The sequence below is a fragment of the Lampetra planeri genome, chromosome 29 (assembly GCF_965212315.1).
Source record: "Lampetra planeri chromosome 29, kcLamPlan1.2.h2, whole genome shotgun sequence".
NCBI lineage: Eukaryota > Metazoa > Chordata > Hyperoartia > Petromyzontiformes > Petromyzontidae > Lampetra > Lampetra planeri.
This window is the reverse complement of record NC_136135.1, coordinates 4267595-4295253: the sequence shown is the minus strand read 5'-3', so window position 1 is coordinate 4295253 and position 27659 is coordinate 4267595. Positions and strand designations below refer to the sequence as shown.

General features: G+C 47.4%; 1 protein-coding gene across 3 annotated transcripts in view; it reads right to left on the bottom strand.

Annotated features, from left to right (window-relative positions):
• The window catches only part of UBASH3B (ubiquitin associated and SH3 domain containing B), a 108662-nt gene that overhangs the window by 58343 nt on the left and 22660 nt on the right, over window positions 1-27659 (bottom strand). For 2 of the 3 annotated variants that reach the window (XM_078608136.1, XM_078608137.1), the window contains exon 2: window positions 15829-15882. The exons of the other annotated variant lie outside the window; for it this stretch is intronic. In XM_078608136.1, the coding sequence (XP_078464262.1) occupies window positions 15829-15882 (54 nt within the window). The remainder of the gene's footprint in view (window positions 1-15828; window positions 15883-27659) is intronic. 3 annotated transcript variants of the gene reach the window in all.

Sequence of the window (27659 nt, the reverse complement as noted above, 5' to 3'; positions counted from 1 at the left end):
GCGAGCATAAATCTGCCCTTGCCTCGTTGTTTTGGCAGGGCGAACGATGCAATCTGAGGCGAGCGAGACAGATTAAACGGGCAGGCAATCTGGTTTTATTCTGACCTAGCCCACTCACAGTGAAATTCGTGTCACCCACCCCAGATTCATGCGAGCCAAGCTGCCAGTGCCGTGACCTCCTCAGTATTATGCGTACAACTCTACTCTTAACCAGCACAATACCTTTCTTCTTCATCATCACCACCAGCCATTGCTCTATCCACCACTGGACGAAGGCCTTCCCAAGTGGTCAGAAGACTGGAGGAATCCGATGAGCTCTTTTTTTTCACAAGATGTCCATGACCTCATAGGCTAGCAATGCAAAAAAAATCCAGCTGGCGCCCAACACACGAGCCGATTTCATCACTCCATCTCCGCGGAGGACGTCCCACCCATTATCAGGTCGCACTCATTACACACAGATGTGCTTGCCACAAATGAACCACAATATCTTGCCGATGTCTTCAAGGAACATAAACCGTCACGAGAACTCCGGTCATCCTCGCAGCAGCAGCTTTTGGCTAACCATCGAACAAAGATGGTCACCGCATCGCGCGCTTTCAGATGCGCTTCTGCGGCCGTCTGGAACGCTCTTCCTTCCGATATTAGGAAGCCACTGGAGCTATGCACTTTTAAATCGTCTAGATTGAGAACGTATTTCTTTAAAACTGCTTTTTGCGTTTAGCTTCCTCCCCACCTCCGATTAGCACGGTTGGCTACGCACGGTGCGAAAGAAGTTCAAAATGCACGCGCAAATACACTCGGGCATCCACCACCTTTAGATGGCACTCCGTTATTTAGTCTCGACTGTGGCCATTGGGCCGTGTGCCGGCCCACGCCCACTCCACTTGGCTCTCGAGTCAATACGACGTCGGTAACGTGCAGCGTGTACTCTGAATCCACGTGTACTCTGAATCCACGTGTACTCTGAATCCACGTGTACTCTGAATCCACGTGTACTCTGAATCCACGTGTACTCTGAATCCACGTGTTGCTCTCTATGGCCTCTCAGTGGTATACCAAGAGCTCTTTAGACTATTTCACTGGTCAACACACTTTTTCTGGCATCAGTTTTTGTCTATCACATCAGGTTTTTGAGATATCAAATATTGCATTTTCAATAAAAACTGCAGAAGAAAAATCTTAAATAAATGTGGATATCTACATAAAATGATATTATAAACACACTATCCTAAAAATACAGCACCATATTTTAACACTAAAGCAGTCACTGACTCGCAACAACTTGCAATCATAAGTGACAGAGTTAATTTCGGGTAAAATCAATGAAAATGGGGTATGCCGATAGCATAAAATGAGATGTGATAGAGCAAGTCTGAGATCAGATTTTGAATCAGCACCCTGAAATTAGTCTAAAACAGCTGCAAAAGTCCAGGCCAGAATTTATTTTTTTGTTGACCAGTGTTTCAGCTTGCTATGCATAATCCACGTGATAAGCCACTTCTTGTTGAGCCGTCATTTGTGGTCAGGTCGCTTACTGACAAAATAAGCGAATAGCTAGTGGGCTTATCCTGGTTAAATAGTATATTCTTATTTTTTTGGTCATTTGCTACCTTTTCTCATACCTTCCACTCCTATGGAGGTTTTGCATTGTTTGAGAACTCAGTGAGGCTTCCCTGCAAAAGTTATGTAAATGTCACTTTCTTACCCGCCCCTTACTGGACATCTGCAAAAAAGAGCTTTGGAGCTCATCAGATTCCTCTCCAGTGTAAATAAAGGTTCCGATTCACCTCTCCCGTGCATCTTGGTACAATCGTCGGCATTTTTTTTCGAACGAGTGCTTTTTATCATCATCATCCACGTACGTACTAATGGACACTTTCTCTCAATGCGTGTTTAACTGTCGCCCCCCCTCCCCAAACATCATTAGCTGTGCATTTGTAAATCATTCAATTTCCAGTTCCTTCGGAGGAACGTGCTGCGTGGGAATCGTTCAGAGAAATAAATTTGCTGGAGGAAGCCAACGGATCCCATTTCCCCCTTTCACGTGAGCAGGCCATTGTGCTCCAGTAAGAGTAGCCGAAATTAATCATGTGCACCAAGTGATAATTATACGTGGGAATTAGACTTCAAAAGGGCAACAAAAAAAACCACAGTGTGTGGTTTTCTCATTAACATTAGATGGTGATACCAAGCTACCTTTATTTTGCGTGGCAGGAAGCGATAAAATAATAATGAAAGGGTAAGGAGGGAAAAGGATCGACGTGAGTTTTCTCGGAATTTAGCCCCGTACATTTGTAATTCAACACTGGGGTTTACGACCAAAGACAAAGAACCCCCATATAGCCTTAACAAAGTGTTGGAGCAAGTGCTGTTAGCGAGCACCTATGAAGGCCGGCACGGCACACGAGGGGGTGGGTGGCCAGCACCACGCCCGGCCGCCTTTGTTGCCCGAGTGGCGATGCTTTACACACCGCACCAGGTACTCATTTGAAGCTGAGTCGACCTAGGCGAGGAGGCCCAGGGGCCCCACGTTTCCTATCAACACAAGGGCCCTAAAGAACCTCACGGGGCGAGGTTTCAGACACCAATGCTGCAAAATGTTGTTCCACTGATAACAAAACTTTTTTTCTGTTTGAAAAATAAACACTTCACGAGACGTCGAATTAGAAATCACTTAAAAGAGCCGAATTAAAACTTGGTTTAGCCTTTCACATATATATGTTCACTTGCAACTGTATAGATCAGACACTTTCATGCACACCTGCAAATCAAACACTTTTTGAGGCAAGGGATCAGTTTTCAGTTTACTTAGTTTCACCCGGTGGGAAGACAAAAGACCAGGATGAGTCTAATTCGCAAGACCATACACAAATGATCTGTGAACGCTCTTTAATTGGCCGACAACACCTGAATATATAGAGGATGGCAGAGCTTGGGGATTAACCTCTCGCTCTTCAAGAGACAGCGAACACCGTCACAAGTGGAAATCATATTCTTAGGTTTTTTCGGTAAAGTCACATAGGTAAAAAATTAAAATTAATAAAAGGAAAATAAAAATAAAATGTTTTTAATGCTTTTATTAATTTAAATTTTTTACCTACGTGAATTTACAGAAAAAACCTAAGAATATGAATTCTTGCAGTCACGAAAGCTTCAAATCTAGAAGTGGAAATCATTATTTTATAATAATTTTATGCTTATTTGGTGACACTTTAATTGCCAGTGGTGCACACGCAGAAATAATACAAAAAACTTCACCCGATCGTCAATAGCATGGACTTAAAAGTAAGGAGTATATCATAGGTCGATATTCGTAGGTGTCTCCGCTCTACGGAAACCCCCGTAATGACTTAAAAATGGTTCTGTCCTTGGTCAGGATATACATTTTTTTCAAGTAAAATGTAGAAATATGTATCCATCCCAAACGATTATTGATTTTGAACAAACGTGCAGTTTGACAAATGTGCGAATCATTCAATCATCTAGCAAACGAATCATTCACAATCATCCAGCAAGTGCCCCCTACAGGTATAGAATAATGAACGAATGCACGAATCCTTACTGTCCATCACTTTTGCATACAATTAGTTCCCCGTTCTAATACACGTTTAGATGCCGCCAGTATGTAGGTCACGTATCGTAAATCGCGCTAATGGGAGCCCTGCCAACTTCCTACGATGATGGAACACACCACGCGCGCAGGTTCCTCCGAGGTTTCCACTCTCAAAGCAAGGTAATTGACGGTAATCGATGCGGAAGGAGTGGCCGTGCCCGACTAAGAGATCCGCTACAACCGACAGCTCGCCCGCCAGAGTTGCCACATTGTCACCCAAAGCCGTGGATGCACGCGGGAGGTGTGGGGGTCGGGGGCACAAAGAAGCACCGCACGTAACCGCGAAAAACCCCGCGCGTATTTGGAGAACAGCTCTTTTGAACTTTCGACGTGAAAAGAAGCACGAGACGGCGTGCGATTTCGCTAAATTTCCACTCTCAAGAACCGTTTTTTCATTTGCCCGCGAGCGGAAAGCGGCGCACGCGGTCACGGGAGGCGGTCACGGGAGACGGTCACGGAGCAGCCAGCTTGGGGGGGGGGGGGGCCTTTGGCAATGGGTGAAACGGAACGCCGCTACCGCCACCACCGCCACCACCGCCGACCGCCGCTAAATGTCAATGTCAAGGTCTGCTTTACACGAAGAGAGGACTTTTGACAAAGTTTGTGTTATTTTGCTCTTCCTCTGTTGAAAGAGCCCAGACTAATGTGGTTCACGATGTGGTACATTGCTTGGGTTGCATGGCCACGAAATGGATGTCATTAAATTGAAGGTCGTCATCAATAGGTTTGGAAAATGTGCACGGCTCAGAAGCGGCCATTGACGAGGAGTACGCGTTTGACCGACTAGTTTACCCTCTGAACTAAAACTCAGCTATTTTTTGTAAAATTTTACCAGGTAAGGCCCCACTGAGCGATATATCTCTTTTTCAAAAGCGACCTGGCCTTCACAAATTTTGTGGCTCATCACGTGGAAATTGACAGCAGCCAAATACTTAAAAAACGCACATTTCTAAATGTGGGAGGGAAAAAACGGAGGACCCAGAGAAAAATCCACCTGACCAGGGGAGAGAGAGAGAGAGAGACATGCAAACTCCAAATATACACGCGTCAGGGTCGGGATGGAACCCACGACCTCCTGTACACCAGGCGAGGGCGTTAACATCTCATCGTTACCGTGGCGCCACTTTGGTGGCCAGGGAGCGGCGGTGGCAGTAGGCCTCGGCAAGGTAAAGTAATTCATAATCAACGTTTTTGGGTTTAGATCGCGTTATTTATAAATGTGTCGTAACCCTCCACCACCCGACACGGCCAATCAGTAAAAAAGTGTCACGTTGACAAAAGACAATTAGTTCACTGCTTTAGCCCACCGGTGTGTTGAAGCGTGAAACCACAACAATTTACAATTTGAGTACGACGTTTCGCTGGTAATTGCATCCAGCATCATCGGGCAATTCGCCAGAATGGTAATTGTCTTTTGTCAACGTGACACTTTTTTACTGATTGGCCGTGTCGGGTGGTGGAGGGTTACGACACATTTATAAATAACGCGATCTAAACCCAAAAACGTTGATTATGAATAATATTGGTCGCGAAAGCCTACGTGTTAAAAGGTAAAGTAACTTACCCTTTTTACCGGGTAAAAGGGTAAAGGTAAAGGGTAAAGGTGTCGACATGCCAAGGGGTAAGGTAAAGGGTAGGGTAAAGGTAGCTCGGAAGAATTACCCGGTAGGGTAAAGGAAGCGCGAAGTATTACCTGGTAAATACGGTACCTAGTTTATCACTAAAAGCTCCGTGGCGCAGTCCGTGGCCTCCATTTAATAAGTAATATTAAAAACAACTTTCTTGAAAACACGCTTTTATGAAATGTGCTAGTAATGGAAGAACTCCACGACTCCAGGAAGTGGCCCCGAAGCTTGCCACAACGTAAGGGGCCATGGTGATTTACAGCCAACGTTAGTTGAGCGTGGACAATTAGACCCCAAGCCGAAACATAACATATAAAAAAGAATGTTTAAAAAAAATATTATTTTTATGATAGAATATAGTATTGTCATCAGTATGACATAAGTATACCAAGTTTGCAGTCAATACCACATTAGGAAGGGGGTAAAAATTTAGTTACAAGATTTGAGGATACAACGACGACGACAACAACGACAACAATGACAACGAGCGTGTAAAAATGGAATCATCGAGAGTATTTTATATGAATAAAGCGCTCTACCTTGTAGCATTTACCGTTATAAACCTTGTTCATGTGTAGTTCCCTAGTAATTACCCTGTAATCGGGTAATTTGTATGGGGTAAGGGTAAAAGGTAGGTTAAAAGGTAGGCTCGTTGCTTTTTACCTTTTATCTTTTACCTTACCTTGCTAAAGGGTAAAAGGTAAGGGTATAGTGATTGTATTGTGGTAAGTAAAAAGGTAAGGTAAAGGTAGGCTCGTTGTTTTTACCTTTTAACTTTTACCTTACCTTGCCGAGGCCTAGGCGGCAACGTGGCAGCGGTGAGCGCGGCGCGGAAACCAACTTCGGAGACTCGTAAAGGGGCAGCAAAAAAAAATCGACGATATTCGCAGCTTGCGAATTAGTTTTTCCCCAAGAGCTTCCATGACGCTAATTACTTCCACCTCCGATTAGCACGGTTGGCTACATACGCTTCAACATACCTACATAAACACTTGCATAGGCATGGCTTTTGCTACCTTGTTGATGTTTAATTACGTGAAGACCCACGAATTCTTAATTTAAAACCAGGTGGAGGCGGTGATAAAACGGTGGCCAGACTTCGACAGTCACTTGCAGCCAATTTCGGTCGCAAATATCTGAACCGGTCCTGGGCCTCCTCTAGGTCAACTCAGCCGTAAACGAGTACTCGGCACTCCGTCTAATCATCGGCAGTGGGGTGGACCGAAACGCCACCTAGTGCACCGAACCGGTAGGCCTCCATGGAAGCTCGCGAACAGCACTTCTCCCAACAGTCTCTTACGGTTATATGTGTGATTTTCGTCCGCAATTACATTCGTTGTTGAACGCACACTCTTGAGTACACCTTCACCTTGAGAACACGACAGGGCACTCATTGCTCTCTTGGTCTCCCTTGTTAGGCCTCTATGGAGAGATAGCCTGATGATGATGATACACCGTGTGGAGGCTGTTGTGGGTGTGAACGTGCGATCCGGGACGATCCTTGCACCACTGACAAAACCCAGGCGTGATGGGGCTCACCTGCAATTCAGCCCTTATGAAGCATTTCCTCCCCCCCGGTGGTTTATTCAATGAATCGACGATTTGGTTCGGGAAGCTGTTCCAGTTTTCTAAACATCCCGGGAATGCTAGCACCTCCTCAAGTGGCTGCAAGGGTGACGTCAACCCGTTACCCACAGCATATAGCGGTTTAAAAAAGTTGCAAGTGATTCGGTGGAACTTATTGTGAGTTTAAGAGGAGATGTTAATTCTCCTCTAAACCCAGGAGCAGAGTTTGGGACTTCTGTCCGTGGAGTTTCTGTGCCCCCCCCTCATCCCATGCAGGACATCTGTGAGAAAGAATCTTCGTAACTTATCGGATTCCCGCCAGCCCAAATAAAGATTCTCATTCAAAATATCCTGATATTGTCATTAAATATAATCCCCAATAGCGGCGTTCGCGCTCCCACAAACAACGCCGGAAAGTTCCAAGGTCGTTCGGTTTTAAATTACGCTCCAACATCTGGGATTGCGCCTTCCGCGACTGGGACGAAAAAAACAGCATTTTACGGGGGAGGGGAAAGGCTTGGGTGGGGGTGCAAGGGAAAAGCAAATTTTGTAAAATATAATTTCAGAAACAAAATTTTTTTGTCAAGTAGATCGATTTATATTTTTTCAAAGCCAAAGCGGCACCGTTTCTCCAACAGAAACATTGGGCAGCGCGGGCCCCAAAAAGCTCCGTCACCGGGAGCGTTAAGCGAAGAAAAAATAATAAAAATACTCGCACACCGCACATCGAACACGGCTCGTTTAAATAGGCGCTGTCCGATTCAATATCAATAGCATCGCCGGGAGAGGCTCCCGCTCGAGCCAGGGGGCATCGCGAGCGCGTGCGCAGGCCGCTTTAATTCTCTCGCACCTCTCGCACAAATCACCACCTACACCCCCCCCCACAACCGCAGGTCACGAGCCCAGGCAACCTATGAGTGATGTCACACCGTCCCACAGGGCGCAGCGCTAGAAATGCACGCGGGATACTGGCCGAGCCACGATTCGATTTCTTAGCACCCTCCCCCCCCACCCCACATACACCCTGCGACCCCCACCCCCATCTCCAATTCTCCCTCGTATCCCCCCCCCCTCGCTCCCCACTGTCAGACGGAAGCTCTCAAATACTGACTGGCAGAAAACGGACCTCTGTCGGTGCACTCATTAAAGTTTTATCCACAGAAGAGCTTGATGCGTGTGCAGGAGCGAGCGCCGTGCCGTGTGCACAACCATGTGTGGAGGCTTGCGTGCGTGCGCGCGCGTGCGTGCGTGTGCCCATACGGCCTTCAGGAGGTACTTGCTAACAGCACTTGCCCCAACAGTCTGTTATGGCTATATGGGGGATCTTTGTCTTTGTGCACGCACACACACACAAAGGAAGACAAAGAACCCCCCCCCCCCCCATTCTCATAGAGCTGTATGGGCCATCGGGGAAAGTGCTGACACGAAGCACATATTAAAGCCATCACAGCACATGACGCAATGTGGATTTACGTCGCGAATAGGTGTGGCTGCATCTCTCTCAAGATGCTCCGCAGAAACAGGGGCCACATTTGATTTAAATGCGTAGATTAACGAAATCAGTCCAAAGAGGAGGTGAAAACTAAACAATTTATTTGTACTACCAGGTAAGGCCCACTGAGACAAGGCCAGGAAGAAGGATGTCTACGGTGTTAGGCCAATCAGTTTAAAAGACAATGCATACATCATGAGCGCATATTTGTGTTTGCACGTTTAATCACAAGTACGCGTGGTTAACGCAGACTTGATGCATCTTGACACCAATTGTATTACTTTTTATTTCGTATGGCATTTTTGGGGATTGCAACAGACCTATTTTATTGCCAGAAAGATCAAACATATTCTTATTTTCCATACGGACTCAAGAGTTAGAGGAGTTAGATGAGAGGCGGGGAGCGAGAGGTAGGCAGCCGTGCGAGACCCTGGAGGATTTTGAAGATGCTGAGAGAAATCTCGAAATTGATCTGGGATTGGATTGGGAACCAGTGGAGCGATCGGGGTGGAGGGGGGGTGACGTCGTCTCGTTATCGGGGTTCGGGAGAGGAGATCTTAGCAGCGGAATTTCAAATCCTCTGGAGGAAATTTCGGATGGGTGGGGGCATGTGGCCAGTACCAGTCATGCCTGACCACTTTTAATCTGCCCTCTTCATGTTGACACACTTGCACCAGGCACTCCATTTAGGCTGAGGTGATGTAGGGGAGGTCCAGAACGGGTTATATTATATCACATCCTGACCCCGTGTTGTGGAAGACTTGGAGTCTCAAACATGGGTGATGAGCGCAGTGCGCATATACTGCAAGTAGATTTTTCGCTTCAGGTTATTGCTAAAAAACGCAGGAAAATGAGTTTAAACACTTTTTTAAAAAATGTACGTTTTTGTTGTTGTTGCAATTTTGATGAGCTTGTAAAAAAAATACAAAGCGATGTAAATCCATCTTTTACGACCTGCTCACATGCTCGGCTAATGATTTTCATCCAATCAATAGCAATGTCAAGTTAAGTCAAGGACAAAGTGAGGCCTGTGAATTGTAATTTTGTTCAGGATTCGTTATTTACTACTACTATCATCATTATCCAAGAGAGCACGAGCAAATATCGCCGTTGCCGTACAAATGCAGAGCTATTTCCGTTCGCGGAATATGGGACGCATTTCCGAACAAAGAAAACACGAGGGGGGGGGGTCACGTTTCCCACTGGTGTACATTACGACGCGCGTTATTTTTTTTTCCCTGCAAATGGAAAAAAACAAAAGTATCCACTCCGATATATCAAAGGCGAGGCGGGGAGGGGTATTGGAGCAAAGCTGTGCATAGCATAATCGCTTTGCGACAATTTGCAAACAATCTCGTCGTGTGCGTAGGCATGTTCTTTCGTGCGTAGCCAACCGTGCTCATTGGAGGTGCGCGACAAGGACAACAGACTGCACACAAAAATACATCAGTCGGAAGGCTGCACGGTGTACTTCACCGTTCGTGTACGAACACGCGTGGGCACGCGGGCATTTATTTGATATTATAAGGGAAGTGGGGGGGGGTAGCGGTGGCGTCAGTGGTTAGAGCATTTAGCTACAAAAACCCAGTGCGCCCTGGGTTCAATTTCCGGCCAAGGCCAAAAGTGATGTATAATACATGAACCGGTTGTGGTCCCACCCCACGGTCAACTCAGCATTGAAGGTGCAGCGTGTCAGCATCAACACGGAGATTAACACATTTAAATTCTTCCATCGTGAGAAAGCGTTGGAAAAAACAACTCGTGTAAAATTGATGCGGTGAATGGCGACGAAATGTCACGAATCGACGACGCTGTGCGTTTTTTTTTTTTAAAGACAGTGTACTGTACTCACCGCAGAGAACTTTAGCGACACGACTGCATCCTACGGTAGCTGTGCCACACGCCCTACCGCATTTGCCTTTGACTTCCGTTCGGAAGCAATTTCGTTCCGATGACGTGAACGCACGGAATCGGAAGAAAAAAACTGATGACGTACACCCACGTACGTCATCGGAATGGGAAAGGGTTGACACGTTCTCTAGCCCGCGCGTGCCTCTTCTTCCCGTCCCTCAATGTAGCTCCCTAGCACTCGCCTCTTGCGTGCTTCTTAACGCGCTTTTCAGCTTTTGTTCCATTTTCTCCGATAAGAGTTATGGCCCGGTTCTCAATTACGACGAGGTCGCAGCTCGACCTGCCAGCTTGGCTCGACTCGGCTCCGTCGCTCCTCCAGGGTGGGTAAAACGAGAACCACACGGTAGACGATCAGACAAACGTCTCGGCGCGCACGTATGTGTGCGCACGCGCGCGCGTCAACGGGTTGGTGAAACGTATTCCATTGTCTTCTCGAGCAGAGACCCCCGGGGGGCTATATTGCCAAGGGCACGCGTTCCAAATTTTTGTCGAGATGAGAGTAATTGTCCCATGGGTTTGGTGGGAAATCAGATCCTTGCCATACGAACGTGGAATCTATAGAGGGTGCTGCCCGAACAGATGAAGATCGTCTGGTGCTCGTCTGCTCGCCCACGGAAACTTTTTCACACTATTATTGTTTTTTAAGTACGTGCTTGTGAAGTTGCTTCAAATTAGCATTTTCGTTCGGTTTACAGACTACTTGTGAATGAATAATTGAGCGGCTCCAGATTTGATAGTTAATAATTGATGCCTGCGTTGAACAACTCAACTCTCGTACGCAATGTGAACGTGTAATTTTTTTTTTGACGAAGGCAAAATAATAATTTGGAGGTGTGCTCGTGATAATTGCGATTTTATTTGGGCCGCACGTTGACTGGAGCCACTGCCTCGGCATCGATAGCTTTGCCTTCGACCTAAACCCAAAAATGATTATCGGTTAAAATGGATACAACGTTCAATTTATTTGCAAACGGAGTTCACGCAATAATAATTTCAACCCGTAGAGCAATATCTGCACTCGAAGACGGAGAACGACTCAGAGGTGCGAGGAGGCAACAGCCACGTGATGAGCCGCCACCAAATTTCCTCCCCAAGCTCTAAAGTTCTCTCTATATCAAGGTGTTTCCGGTCAATTTTACTGGATGTTTATACACGCTGGAGGAAACCGGAGGACTCGGGGGAAAAAGACACGCGTGGGGGCAACACTTTCTCCCCCGATAACCCACTTGCTGTACTGCCGTCTGTTGGAGGGTATGGCGACTTCGAAGCCCATGGGAAGGGGAGCTTCGCGTTATCGTTTGTGCGATCCACCAAGCCTCGCTGCCTCCAGTGCCGGATCACAGGCGTGCGCGCAGTCACACCGCTCGGCTCGTGCACAAGGGCAACCACGGATATAATGCTGGGTTTCACAGCGGCGAGATGTTAACTACCTCGCCTGGTATACAGGAGATCAAGGGATCAATCACGACCCTGACGCCTGTATATTTGGAGTTTGCATGTTCTCCCTTGTGGTCGAGTGGATTTTTCTCCGGATCCTCCGGTTTTTCCCTCTTCAGTTAGAAACACGCGTTTAGAGTATTTGGCTGCTGTACATTTCCACGTGACAAGCCACTTCGTTGAACGATTATTTGTGGCCAGGTTGCTTCTGAAAAATAACTATATAACTCAGTGGGCCTTACTTGGTAATACAAAATAAAAAAGATAAACATTTTACAGCACTGAGCAGAAGGAGCTTAACTCTTATCAAAATCGAATGGTTTATACTTCATTCATAGATTATTTGAGGAAAATGTTTTTATATATATTTACACACCCACGCATGTTCTCCACTTTCGCATTCCCATCTGCGATGCATTCTTGCGTTGTTTTCATTTCGCTTGCAATATCCTCAACAAATGCCGATACATTTGGAGAACTTGAAGTTGTTGTTTTAAAGCAAAAACTGACATTTAAAACATCGGAAAAGCATTGCCGCTAATCTCTACAGACTACAAATTATATATGGACATTATGCAATTTATACTTAGTGTCAACGATTCAGAGACAGAGTTTCTAGGAGGCACTTTCTTTATTAACAACTTTCACGGTCTCGTCCGCACACTCTCCACAGTAGCTCAGCCCAGCCTGTACACAACACCGGCCGTCTAACACTGACGGCGCTGACTGAGATAACCAACTACTCTCCTTCGTAGCGCAACGTCTAGCGGAGACGTTTAGCGACGACGGCGACGGGACGACAGCAAAAACTAGACCGACAGCCCCGAGCCCCCCACTCTCGGCTCCTTTTATGCTCCCAGCAGCGCGGCCTGGCTCCGCCCTGACCGCGCCTCCCTTCTGGAACCCGCCAGCAGGTTCCAGGGGCCTCCAGACGGGGTCCTCCGTGACCCTTGCCCTAGTTCCTCCGCTCTGCCAACACACACCGTGCACAGCCTCACCGGCGTGTGTGCCGTCTGTCCACCACAGTTGCCGTTGCTGTCCACCAGCCAGCGCTATTACACTACACTTGTAAAGAATATCGCACCTGTGACTTGACGAATTGTTTCAGAGTGCAGATTTTTTTTTTTGCCCAGGGGGCCCCTGGTGGCAATAGCAGGCTGGCATGTCTGTTACTCAAAAATATTTATGCAGGACTTGGGACAAACCTGAAAATCAGCTTCTGTGATAAAGTCACCAACAACACCTGCCATCCGAAAGTTCATTTCTGAATTTGGTACGACTGTTATCTCCAGATTATAAGTTGTACTTCCCCCCCTTACTCCCAGAATGTTAAAGCAAAAGTTGGTCGTGCGTCTTAGAATCCAGTAGGTGTGTGTATGTTTGTGTGTGTGGGGGAGCGGTAGTGTCGCCGTTCACGCGCTACGCTACGAACCCGGCGACCCGAGTTCGATTCCCGCTCACGGCCAATACCAGTGACAATTACCTGAACCTGTCCTGGGCATCGCCTAGGTCGACTCAGCTTCAAATGAGTACCTGGTGCGATGTGTAAACATCGCCACTGGGGAGGCAAAGGCGGCCGGGCGTGGTGTTGGGCACCCACCCCCTCATGTGCCGTGCCAGCCTTCATAGGTGCTCGCTAACAGCACTTTCCCCAACAGCCTGTTAAGGATATACGGCGGATCTTTGTCTTTGTGTGGGGAACGGTGGTGCAATGGTGAGCGCTCTGCGCTACTAACCCGTCGATCAGAGTTAAATTCCCGCTCACGACGAATAATAATGGAGAATATTTGAACCAGTCCTGGGCCTCCCCCTAGGTCGACTCAGCTTCAAATGAGTACCTGGAGCGGTGTCTAAACACCACCACTGGGGGAGACAAAGGCGGTCGGGCGTGGGGCTGGCCACACAGCTCCTTCGCGTGCCGTTGTGGCCTTCATGGGTGCTCGCTTAGCAGCACTTGCCCCCAAAAAGTCCGTTAGGGTTATTTACGGGGAATGGGGGGGAGGGGGAAATCTTTGCCTTTTGAGTACGTGACCAGAAATTTGTACAAATTTGTACAACTTTATCGACGCCGGGCACACGTTCATGGGGCGCCTCCGTTTTACTTCCCCGCAGTGTCCCAAGGATCCTGAGAATACGGTCAACTTTTTTCAAGCACGTGCTTAAAATTTAATGTCGAGAGAGAAAAAAAACTGGCGCCGAATTAGGAAGTGGTTTGGACAGTAATTTCGAGTGGGGTGGCCGGCTGCACCACCAGGGTTTCACCTAATTTTTGCTTTTCCTAACCCCTTGGCCCCGCCAGCTGCGAGCTATTTAAACGCAGACTTCCACAAAGGCGTTTCGCCGATTTGCTTTACTTTCTGAAGCTTCAACGAGAAACAGATGACGTCTGTGGCGAACCCTTTTGCTCCGACTACTGCCGGTTGAGAATATAATTTTCATGGAGGCGTCGTCTTTCCAGGGTGGGGAAGACAACGCAAATTGTCAAACAACTCGCCGCGTGCGCATCGGTACAATTGGAATTAGCGGGGTGGCACAGCAACGGTCAACGGAGCTGACATCAGAGAAGTAAACGCCAAAATAAATGTTATTGTGCACGCGCCAAGCTGACGGATAACGTACACAAATGATACATTTTAAAAAATAAATGTTAGAAAATATAAACTGACTGACTCATCGATTGACTGCGCGAGTGACTGAAGTTTAGCGATCGCTCTGGAAGGGATAGAAAGTTGAAGTTTAGAATGTTTAGTTGAGTCTATGCTTGCGGAATACGAACCTCCGATTTTTTTTTTTGGGACGTAAAAAAAGTCAGCCCTCCAAGTTCTCAATTGCTTTCAGTCTCGAGCTAAACACTTCCAAATATAGGATCTCGCCAATCGGTGAGAACCAGGTAAGTTACCTCCTGTGGGATTTAACGCAAAACATACTAAGTGGATGTAGCCCAATACTGTAGGCTACGAGTTACAACCGTGCTCACCCTGCACCTAAGATTAGCACGGTTGACTACGTACGGCCCAAAAGAAGTTCAACATACAACAAACATGCAACAATAGCATCATTATAAATCCAAGGGGTGGAGCGGTTGTCACGGTGGTTAGCACACCGGGGTTAAGAACCGTGCGAACGAGAGTTCGATTCCCAAACACTGCGAACATCAGTGGCGAGTGATATCTGAACAGGTGCCCCATCCCTTGACCAACTCACAATGAGCAGCGTGGTAAAGAACGGGGAACACTTTCGTTTGGCAGTTGTTTGACAAAAAGGCTGAGAATTTCTGAATTTACGAATCAAACAATTCGACTCGAATGGCTATTCAATACAGAAACACGTGCAATAAAGTGTCTCTAGACATGTTTCGATGCATTAAGAGATGCGCTATCCGCTGTGTATGAAATCGATTACTCAACTTGCCTATGGGTTCCGTTACTCGAATAAGCGGGATAACACAATAACAGTAAGGGAAACACGTTCCTTCGGAGTGGGCAAGTAGGAACTTGGTTGGACAGCGTATTCGTGCGATCCGTGTCACGTGGCGCAAGCTGCGTTGGGGCGGCGCGTCACGTGGTGCTGAGCCCGCCCGAAGCGCTCTATGAAATACAAATCGAGGGCGTGGCTAGGCACGACAGACAGACAGACAAATAATCCCTGGTGGGCAGTGTGGAACTGTTGTTCCTACCTGTATTGAGCTGCACATCGGCTACCACGTGTGTCGCTGGACGGGAGGTGATGGGCAGGGCATTGGTGACGTCATTTGGCTGGGCGTGAAATGCCGGGGGATGTCACGGGAGGCTGCTGGATACCAGCAGCAGTATCCATTGCTGTACTGTACTTATATGTTCCCGAGTCTGTGCTCCCGGCATTCACCAACCAAAGTGTACCAGCATGAAGAGGTGTTATCAAATGACTCTCATGTATGTACGTACGTTGACCTTCTTTCGTACCGTAACCAACCGCGCTAATTGGAGGTGTGTGGGAAGGACAACAAACAAATGATCACGAGGAACTCATTTGAGGCCGAGTCGACCTAGGGAAGGCCCAGGACTGGTTCAGATAATCGTCGCTGGTTTTGGCCGTGAGCGGGAATCGAACTCGGCCACCAGCAATGGGCATTGGGGAGACACTCACCCGGCAGTGGATCAACGGGCACAACCGTACGCGCATGTTGTGCGAGGCGTACTGACCAGTCGCACGCCTCTTGAACACCATGGTCGCCTGTTGAAGCAAGAGCCTTGAGCCTGAAATGCAAGATGCACGCGCATGCATACCTGTAAGTCAACTGCTTAAGCGATGCCACCCACACAATGCAGCCTTAAAATCCGGCGTGCCCACAAAGACAAACATTCCACTCCGCCCCCCCCCATAGCCTTCAACGGACGGTTGGCAAAAGTGCGAGCATCTAACGAAGGCTCGCAGGCCTGCACGGCGAGCGAAGAGGTGCAGTTGCTCAACACCACGTCTCCCCCGCGCTGATGTGTAACACGCAGCGCAAGCAGGTACGCATTTAAGGGGTGCCTGGTGCGGTGTGTAAACATTTGGCCTTGTGCCATGTGACGGGAAGCTACGAAGATCAGACCTTGCAAAATATGTGTGCTTGTGTCTGGCTATCTGTGTATGTGTACACATACAAAGATCCCCCCCCCACCCCCCCATATAGCCTGAACAGACTGTTGGGGTAAGTGCTGTAAGTGAGCACCTATGAAGGCCGGCACGGCACACAGTGGCGATGTTTACACACCACATCAGGACCTCGTTTTGAGGCTGAGTCGACCTAGGGGAGAGGCCCCAGGACCTGTTCAAATATTCGCCACTCTTATTGGTCGTGAGTGGGAATCGAAAACCAGGTTGCCAGGTTCGTAGAGCAGTGTGCTAACCATCGTGCCACCGCTCCCCACTTACAAATACCCAAAACACAAATCAAAGATCCCTTGAATAGCCTTAACAGACTGTTGGGGCAAGTGGCGTTAGCGAGCAGTTTATGAAGGCCGGCACGGCACTTTTTAAACATGTCACACAAGGGACGTGCAGGTGTATATGTAAACAAGCGGGAGGAAAATATCCGCTTGGATTCTGTGACGCTTTCCAAGCGCGCCTTGTCTTCACGAGGAGTATGTGCACGGTCCTTAGCGGTGTTCAAGTCGACAGGCAGCTGCTAGGGCAGAGAAAGTCTGCATAGTTGCAAACATGACCTTGTTTTTCTCTCTGGTGTATTTCTGCAGATAACACTGGTCAACAAAAACAGATTTTTTTTTTATGACCTGGACTTTTGCAGCTGTTTTAGACTAATTTCAGGGTGCTGATTCCAAATCTGATCTCAGATTTGCTCTATCACATCTCATTTTTATGCTATCGGCATACTCCATTTTTATTGATTTTACCCAAAATTAACTCCGTCACTTATGATTGCAAGTTGTTGCTAGTCAGTGACTGCTTTAGTGTAAAATATGGTGCTGTATTTTTAGGATAGTGTGTTTATAATATCATTTTATGTAGATATCCACATTTATTTAATATTTTTCTTCTGCAGTTTTTATTGAAAATGCAATATTTGATATCTCAAAAACCTGATGTGATAGACAAAAACTGATGCCAGATTTGGAATCCGCACCCCAAAATTACCTTAAACCCGTTGTAATACCTTATGCCAGAATAAGTGTATTGACCAGTGTTATAGGCAAGAACCCTTTGATAAATGTGGCCGGCTTTCTGAAGGATAAGTCGCAGAATAACAACGGCGGTCTTTTGCTCTCCGAACGTTTGTGCATCTTTGATCATCTTCCACGAGAGATGGCGTTCCCCCCCCCACCCCCACCGTTACAGATGGGCAGAGCCAAAGCAGGAACGCGACGAACGCTTCCAAACCTTAAGTTGGCAAGCGAGAAGAGGAAGAAAAATAGCGACCACACAAATAAACGATGCGCGCTCAAGCAAAAGGCTAAAAAGAAAAACACTTGTTTTTTGCTCTCACAAAAGAAAGTCTGTTTGCCAAATTGTTATCCGACTTTTAAACGTGCAAAAAAAACACAACCCCGTTTCTGGCAATGATTTACAACATCCCCCTCCCCCGCCCCCATCTTCCAGCACCGCCTCATAGTGATTTTGCAGATCGGAAGTCGACTGCGGAGGAGATGTACAATTCTGTGTGCGTGTGAGCGCAAGCGTGACCGGCACCGCACGCGGAAAAAAACCGTGAGTGACCTCAAGCTGCACCAATTATATTATTCTGGCACAACTCCCCACCCCACGCCACCGCCACCATCGCTCCTGACCCTCCTCGGTCTCCCCGCTCTCCTCCCTTCTCTCCTTCTCCATCCCCCCGGCCACCATCGTGCCCTCAGCGACCTTCCTTCCACTTCCCAGCCTCCCCGCTTTCCGAAAGCAGTTAACCCCGGCTATCGAGGCACATCTGCTTAAATTGTTATCGTGGTGCGTTCGCTGGAAAACGCAGGCCTGCAGGCAAAGACACAGATTACCCCCCCCCCCCCCATGTTTAGCCTCAATAGACTTTTGGGGCAAGCGCTGTTAGCGAGCACCTATGAAGGCCGGCCACGGCACACACGAGCGGTGGGTGGCCAGCACCACGCGAGGCGTGGCGATATTTGCCACTCCGCGCCGGTCACTCATTTGAGGCCGAGTCGACCTGGGGGAGGCCCAGGACTGGTTCAGCTATTCGTCACCCACAATGTGCGCACGGGCGCTCGACAGAGAGAGGGCCCTGGGCACGTTCGCTGCTGCCAAAGGAGGGAGAGCGAAAGACGCCCCATGAATGGGGCTGGCGCCCGTTCGCACACACACGGGAGGGAGAGACAGCACACACATGGGAGAGAGACAGCGCACACACACACGGGAGGGAGAGAGACAACACACACACACGGGAGGGAGAGAGACAACACACACACACACACGGGATGGAGAGACAACGCACACACATGGGAGGGAGAGAGTGCACACACACACGAGGGAGAGACAACACACACACACGTGAGGGAGAAAGTGCACACACACACACGGGATGGAGAGACAGCGCACACACACACATGGGAGGGAGAGAGTGCACACACACACATGGGATGGAGAGAGTGCACACACACACACATGGGATGGAGAGACAGCGCACACACACACATGGGAGGGAGAGAGTGCACACACACACACGGGATGGAGAGACAGCGCACACACACACATGGGAGGGAGAGAGTGCACACACACACATGGGATGGAGAGAGTGCACACACACACATGGGATGGAGAGAGTGCACACACACACACGGGAGGGAGAGAGTGCACACACACACACGGGATGGAGAGAGTGCACACACACACATGGGAGGGAGCGCACACACACACACATGGGAGGGAGAGAGTGCACACACACACATGGGAGGGAGCGCACACACACACATGGGAGGGAGAGCGTGCACACACACACACGGGATGGAGAGACAGCGCACACACACACATGGGAGGGAGAGGGATAAGAGAAGAGCACGCACGAGAGAGCAGAGAGAGCGAGAGAGAGCGAGCCGAGCGCTTTCTGGGTCAAACAGGGTAGGGAGAAGCAGGCAACGGCAGCCAGCGCATGCCAGAGAAATCACATAACCGCAGTAGGAAGTCCGCTGTCAAGAGGAGGAGGGCTCCAAGAGAGACTACTGCACTTAGCGAACGGCATATGCGCTCTGTGTTATGTTATTGCCGCCGCAAAGCGTGCGCGGGGCATAAGGCGAAAGGATTGCAAGTTGGGCAGCCGCGTGCCGCATAATTTATGTAGCGTCCGTTCCCGTAAATGTATCACGCCTGGTTCCTCGCGGATTGGAATAACTGCTCATCCACGGTTTGAAGGGCGATGACACTTTTTTGCATGGTGATAGTGCAACAAAGAGAGCGATCTCCCTCCCCTCCTCCCCTCCTCCCCATCCCCTGGCCTACCACGTAGCCTGTTGATGAAAGTGCACTTAAGCGAGCACCTATTAAGGCCGCTGCAGTGAGCTGAATGCGGGTGGCTGTGTACGCATGTGCCGCAGCAGCAGAGGTCGCAAACGTGTTTTGATTCCTTACCCGTACCCGGCCGCACCAGGGTCGCAAACGGGTACCCGTACCCGGCCGTACCCGTACCCTACCCGTACCCGGCCGGGTACGGGTAGGGTACGGGTATCGGGTACCTGATTGCGACCTCTGGGATGAAGCCATGTTGCAGGCGCGGGTGGGTTGATTCTAGGAACTTGAATTGTGAGAAGAGACAAGACGTTGGGAAATGAGTGACAAACGGTTACTCACCAGTGACTCACGGTCTACCCGTACCCGGCCGCACCAGGGTCGCAAACGGGTACCCGTACCCGGCCGGGTACGGGTAGCCGGGTATCGGGTAGGGTACGGGTATCGGGTACCTGGTTGCGAGCTCTGCCCAGCAGTCTGTTAATGCTGTACGGGGGATCTTTGTTCTTGGTGGGGGGGGGGGGGGCGCTGCGCTACGATCCCGGCGACCCGAGTTCGATTCCTGCTCACGGCCAACACCGGCGGCCAAAATTTGAACCGGTCCTCTGGGCCTCCCCTAGGTAGACTCAGCCTCAAACGAGTGTGATGTGGAGGCGTCGCCACTGTATGCCGAGCCGGCCTTCATAGGTACTCGCTAACAGCACTTGCCCCAACAGTCTGTTAAGGCTATATGGGAGGGTCTTTGTATGTATCTACACAAACGCAGATAGCAAGACACAAGCACACATGTTTTCGAGGTCTCATCTTCATAGCCAAGGTCTCCCACGTGGTGCCACACCAATGCTAACCTGTCCTCCGTATGCATTCTGAACTTCTTCCTCAACCGTACGTAGCCAACCGTACTAATCGGAGGTGCAGGTGAAGGACAACATCCTGCACACGTGTCGCATCCATCAAAACCTTCCCACCCCCCCTCCCTTCCGAATCACATCGACAACACCGTCTTGACCGCCGTCAATCACGAGCTTCGAAAGCTTGCTTCATGCTCTATTCCCCAACCATCGCTACGCGTGTATCTCGCTCATCGTAACCTCCTCTTCCTCGTGGCACTCTAACAACGGTCTCTTACCAAGTCACAAGTTGCTCAGCCTATCTTCGCACGACATCCCTAACATCACGTAGGTAAAACATTACAATTAATAAAAGTAAAATAAAATTCACGACGTTTCGGAGGCAACACAAGCTTCCGTCTTCAGGTGGAACCGTCACAGCCACGACAGCTGTATCAAGTAAATGAGAGATTGATACAGCTGTCGTGGCTGTGACGGTTCCACCTGAAGACGGAAGCTCGTGTTGCCACCGAAACGTCGTGAATTTTATTTTATTTTACTTTTAGTAATTGTAATGTTTTACCTACGTGACTTTACCGAAAAAAACCTAAGAATATGAATCCTTGCAGTCACGAAAGCTTAAAATCTAGAATCCCTAACATCCTCTGAATTGCGCAAATGTGTCAAGGCCAAATGTTAATTTTCCTTTAACGCGTTCTTAAAATCCAACTTTCTAACTGATGCAGTCACACGGCCATTAGCTATGCCCCAAGCATCCGTCTCTTGACAGTAAAGATGACATCTCTGCGATTAGCATTTAAAGGGATAAGCAAACCGAAACCCAAATACCGCATCACTTATCTTGAAGAGACATGCATAGGCTGTGCCCTGGTCTGTCTGGCATGAGTTTCAATGTTCATTTATTGAGAAAAAAAAGACCGATCCATTCAGGGCTTTTGAGGTGAGGGTTTGTGGATTGCACCATTTTCAAACTCCCAAACCCGACGGGCTGAGAGATGGTCAGGAGATGGCAGTACAGCAAAGTGGACTGAATCCACCTGTCCAAAGCTCTTGTTGTTATCCTCTCATATGCATGGGGTTTCTCCAGAAAGTCTGGTTTTCCTCCCACGTGAATCCTTGCAAGCACTCATGAATAAAACGGGCCAAACATCACAATGCAGGACTTTCCTGGAAAATACCCAAAGAGACTCCGCTAAGCTTTAATTAAATTTTTTGTTACATTATTAGTATTATTGCTCTTCCCAAGTTCCAAATGAATGCGTTATCCCATGACCGAACACCAATACCACTTCCCGAATTAAAAATCGGATTACGTTTAAAACAAAAAAAATAGACTATCGTAGAGATAATAAGCATCAAAGTATTTTCGTATTTCTGTGCTGTGGACCCCCCCCTCTCTCCTCCTCCGACGTTCAAAACAGGAAGGGAGCTTCCAGGTAAGAAAGCAGGCGGGCGAGCGCACAGCGGCCGCGTGAGCGGGGTGGCCCAACAAGACCACCACAACTTTAATCACAAACGAGAAGTAAACAAAGACACGGACAAATCGCCTTTACGAACTTTTGGGGCAAGTGCTGTTAGCGAGCGCCTATCAAATAGGCCGGCGTGGTGCACGATCGAGTGGAGTTGGCTAGCACCACGCCCGGCCTCCTTTGTTGCCCAAGTGGCGATGTTTACATGCCGCACCGAGTCGTCGTCCAAGGCTAAGTTGACCTCGGAAAGGGGGGTTCAAGGCTGTTTTGGATAATTTAATCACCGCTTGTTTTAGCTGCGAGTGGGAATCAATCGAAGGGGGGGGGGGGGGTGCGCTAACCACTGCGCCACCCCTCCCACCCACCACACACGCAATAAAAAAAACAAAGATCCCCCCCCTCTCGTATGGCCTTGACAGACTGTTGGGGCAAGTGCTGTGAGTGAGCAGCTTATGAAGGCCGGTACGGCGCACTACGGAGTGGGTGGCCAGCACCACGCCCACGCAAAAAACCACGCGCGCACGCAAACACAAAAAACCCATTAAAGTGCTAAATAATAGTTGAATTCTATTTAATCCAGCAAACATATGAATAATTATAGATAATATCCATTTATATTTATTCTGAAAAACAGGAGTAATATTGCGTGGAAATGAAAATTTTGAAATGTAGAAAGTACCAAGACTACAGTATAAGGTCACAGCTTGCATTATTTAAATATGGATCATTAATTTTTCAATATGGGTGGAACGGTGGCGCAGCGGTTAGCACACAGCACTACGAATTTGCTATTTTATTGAGGGACTGTGTGTTGGTGTGGTCTGGGACTGTTGTTGCTGTTGCTTTGCTGTCTTGCCAAAGCTTGTGGAAATGATGTCCTTACGCAATTTTAACTTGTATACTTTATATATATTTATTTTGTACTCTAATCGTTTTTTTGTATTGTTTGTTGTTGTAACCTTATGACCCCACGGTCACCTGTTGGACATCTGTGAAAAAGTGCTTCATAAGCTCATCGGATGTCTCCAGTATCATTCTGACGAGGAACCCGACGAACCGAGCTCAACATAATCGGCCAGGGCTCACATAGGTGGCAAGCGACATCTGAACCGATCCTAGCCTGCACCACCCACACCATCAACCCCATAAACCCGCGTTTAACCAGAACGGTGAAGTACGATCAAACAACCTCTCCCGCCCTTCACTCTGGCAAATGAGACTATCCCTGGTCTCTCCTCGAGTTCACCTTGCGAAACAAAATAATCTTTGAATTCCATCCAGAAGCCGATTGACAAAGGGCTGTAAATTATTATTATTTGGTGACAGATTAATGCTGAGATTGAGGAATCATTTTGCACCACGCATGGAACAATTTGCCCACTTTACCGCACGGACATATACATTCCTGCTAACACATGAGGTTAAATACACCATGATATCCCTACGGTGTGATTGGTAATGCGTGCGTTTTATAAGAAATGCCAAGTTGCAAATGTTGAATTGATTTTTGCTCGGACGGGAATTCTTATGTTGCGGTATCTGATAAGCTTGAACTGTTAATATCCTGCATGTAAAAAAACCAACACTTTCCACTGTGCACAGTATATGATTAACTCAAAACAATAATTCACTAATAATCGCCTGTGACCTTATCACCCGGAATGTGCCCAATCTCAGAAGCTAAGCAGGTTTAAGCTTGGACAGTGTTTGTATGTGTTTATGTTGAACTTGCTTTACACAGTACGTAGCCAACCGCACTAATCGGAGGTGCTTAGACGAAACAACACCACGATTAACAACAACAACAGGTTGTGTAGGCTGTGGAAATAAATTTGATTATACAGCAGAGGGCAGTGCAAAATAAATAAAAGCCAGTCGGAACTGCATTTCTCTTCTCCCCCGCCTAAGAACAAACATGGGACAGACGGTGTCGTAAAGTATGATCGTATAACTCCACGAGTCAGGGGCGACGTGCGGGACATTCTAATCCAGCAGCGGACTGACACAAGGGCCCACGCGTGTCCATGTACACACCCCTCTTGTGGGGCGCGCGGTGTAAATGTAGGATAAATGTGGCCTCTACCACGGAGCACAATGGCCCACTCTTCGCGGCGAACAGTCGTGGCTTTTTAGCGCCAACGTCATGGGCAAATTTACCACAAACTTTCGACAAATGCCACGGCATTCACTCGCACGGATAAAGTTTTTTTTCGTCACCAAGTTTAATGCTGCAAACGACGGACTCAAAACAAAGGATAAAACGACTTGTTCAATGACAGCACTTATTTTTCTGAAATTAGAATAAAAAAAATTGTCAAAAGGAAAACGAAAACAAATCTTCACCACCTCTGCCACATTTAAACGTTCTGCGCATGCGCACATGCACACACCCGCACATAAACAAAGTGCAGCAAGCCCGAGGAAACGCGGCATCAGTTGGTATCTGCACGGATGGCTCCATGGTCTATTACACCCACAAATAACTGCATGCTTACCGCCAGCAATAGCAAGACTGTAAATGCCATCGCGACACTGGCTTTAGGCCATTAGTGTGCATTCAACACCAAGCATCACTCAGTCAGCACTGTCCGTGTGCAAACGTTTTGTCAAGCGCGCGCGCGCACACACACACAAGCACCCACCCAAGAACATGTAAAATGGTCTTGGGTAGGGCCCAACTACCTCGGTTTTATGATGGCCTGTAATCTGGAACGGTGGAAGCAGTGGGAGAGAGAGAGAGAAATTGCTGCCCACATTTGCGCGGATTTTCTCCGGGTGCTCCAGTTTTCCCCTGCACCGGTGCACTGCGTGCGGAACTGACCTTTATTCTATGCCATCATCAGCCGTGATCTATCCACTGCTGGATTATAATGGGCTCCTCAAGCCGTCACCTTCTCAAGGTCTTGGGGTGAAACAAACCGACGAAGCTCCTGCACATGGTCGATGTCCTCCTCTCAGATGCGTTCCCTCCTTCGGATATCACTCCAATGTGAAGACTCAACCACCGGTCGTCATTCCTTCTGCAGGAGGTCGTGGGTTCAATCCGGACCCCGACACCTGTACATTTCAGAGTTTGCGTGTCTCTCTTCCCGTGGTCGCGTGGATTTTTCTCCGGGTCCTCTGGGTTTTCTCTCCACATTCAGAATGAACATGCGTTAAGAGTATTTGGCTGCTGTAAATTTTCACGTGATGGATAAGCCACTTCGTTAAGCTATAATTTGTGATTGCCAGCGCTTCTGAAGAAGAGCTGTCTAGCTCGGTGGGCCTCATACCTGGTGAATCTTTTTGTTTTATTTTAGTTTCTAAAGACGTGTCCTGCTCAAACCTACTTTATCTAACAGTCAATGCGATGTCTTTAACTTGCATCTTTATATGTTCTTTATTTTACCAAATGGTTTTGCAATATTTAATAGAATCATATTCCTCACTCTAGATGCACTATTTTGCAATATGTTTTCTGTAATCTTAATGTTCACTTTAGTAAAATATTTCATTTATAATTAAGTAACATACAGTATAATAATATATATTTTTAAATTTGTTGACTTTTTTCATTGCTGCATTTATTGTATTTATAATTTATGCGACCTGTTGCAAACGTTGTGTTTTTAATTTCACAGGTTTTTTTGGTTGATGAAACCCGATTCAAGAGCTTCTGAGCTCACAGGGCAATTCTAAATAAACTGTTCAACAAACTGTTCAAACTCTCATCCACGTGTGCCTCTTAAGGTCTCACTGGAATTCCAAGAATGCACCTCTCCCAAGTTTCTCTGCACTCTTTTCAGCTTTTATTCCACGATCTTTGTCCATGTTTCTGATGCATTTAACCACGAAATAAATGTCCAGGAAATTACAGTGCCCGGGAGGCTTTGTTGATGATCCACCCCCTCCTCGCCGATTCGATCAAGCGTCACGAATTGAGATCGCGGTTTGATTGAAGATTTTTGTTTTGTGTCGTTTGCGTTTTTGCTCGTATTTTGTGTTCTATCGTCTTAAATAACCAATTTTAAATATGTAATAAAAACTAAAGCTATGCTATTTTACGATTAAACTATTCATTTTACCAGGTAAGGCCCACCGAGTTGTTAGCAATTTTTCAGACGTGACCTGGCCACAAATGATAGCTCAACAAAGTGGCTTATCAAGTGCAAATTGATTAGCAGACGAGTACTCTAAAAGCATGTTGATTCTAAATGTGGAGGGAAAAACCTGATGACCCAGATAAAAATCCACGCAACCACGGGGAGAACATGCCAACTCCAAATATACAGGCTTGAGGGTTGGGATCGAACCCACGACCTCTTGCATACCGGACGAGGGAGATAATATCTTGTCACTGCGGCACCCATTTATCAAATAATTTACTTGCATTTTAAATAACTGAATCCCACACACGACAACGATGGCATCGCACAATTCACCACATAAGAGTCGGAAGCATGAGACTCCATTTAAATTGATTGATTGATGCATCATTGCATGCCTTAGAGGCTCAACTGTTATTATACCAATGGCCTCCCGGTTTTTAGAACACCAGTTCAAATCCTGACCTTGATCAACGAGCGAACGCCACTTTGGTGCCAATTTAACAGTGGCATTCCCTTCCACGCGCTTAGTGACGCGTTCCCAAATTTTTTAGATTAATCTTAAAATTACCGAAACCCGGCACGGATTTAAAATTCCAGACGATTGAATTTTCTGCGTGTTCAGGATTGACGTGGATGTGGGGGCACCACCGCGCATCTGATATCCCCTTCCTCCCTCTTCCTGTCAAAAGCGGTGTCCACGTGGCATCAGTTTACTTGGCATCAGTTTGGTTAGTTTATTGTCCTACCCCGAGCATCTCTGATTAGTCACGGTTGCCTACGCACACAGCAAGATAAAAAATAGTTCCGTTTTATTTGTATATATTTTTTAAGTGATTTGTTTACCTTTCCTATACTTTGCCCTTCTGTCATCTCTTTGTATTGCTTGTTGTTGTAACGTTCTGACCTGCCCCGACTGGACATCTGTGAAAAAGAGCTTTATAGCTCATCGAATTCCTCCAGGGTTAAATAAAGATTCTGATTCTGATACATCGGATGTCACTTTTTGTGAATAGTAATGCACGCCAAATGATAAAACAACGATACAAAAGTGTTTTTTAAAACAACTCCAATATTATAATTGGTTTTTTACCCTTCTATCTGGCAACAAAACTGACACCTTTTTACAAGGAGTCATGTTTGCATAGACCGCAATACCTGCAGTCGTAATACAAACAAAAGAACATAACTCTGATAATGTGCACTGTCCTCAGAGTTATGTTCTTTTGTTTGTATTATGACTGCAGGTATTGCGGTCTATGCAAACATGACTCCTTGTAAAAAGGTGTCAGTTTTGTTGCCAGATAGAAGGGTAAAAAACCAATTATCATATTTTTACTGGCAAATGAGGTTCCCATAACTCCAATATTGTCCTCAATATTTTGAACTGTTGACGTTTTAAAATCTAAAACTAATCCCAAATATATATACACATGGAAAAAAATTATTTCCTCATTTTGTTGGTTCATGGACCCCATTGGCGATGATGAGATACGAACATGGGGAAACTTGGATGAGAAATTGGTACACACCATAGAACCGGGGAACAATGAGTCAACAATCTGAGTTCAATTCCTGGGCACGGCTGGCATCAATGGCAAGTAATTTACAAAGCTGTCCTGGACAACGCCCCCTTCATCCCCCCACCCTCACCCTCCACCACCAACCTGCACCATAT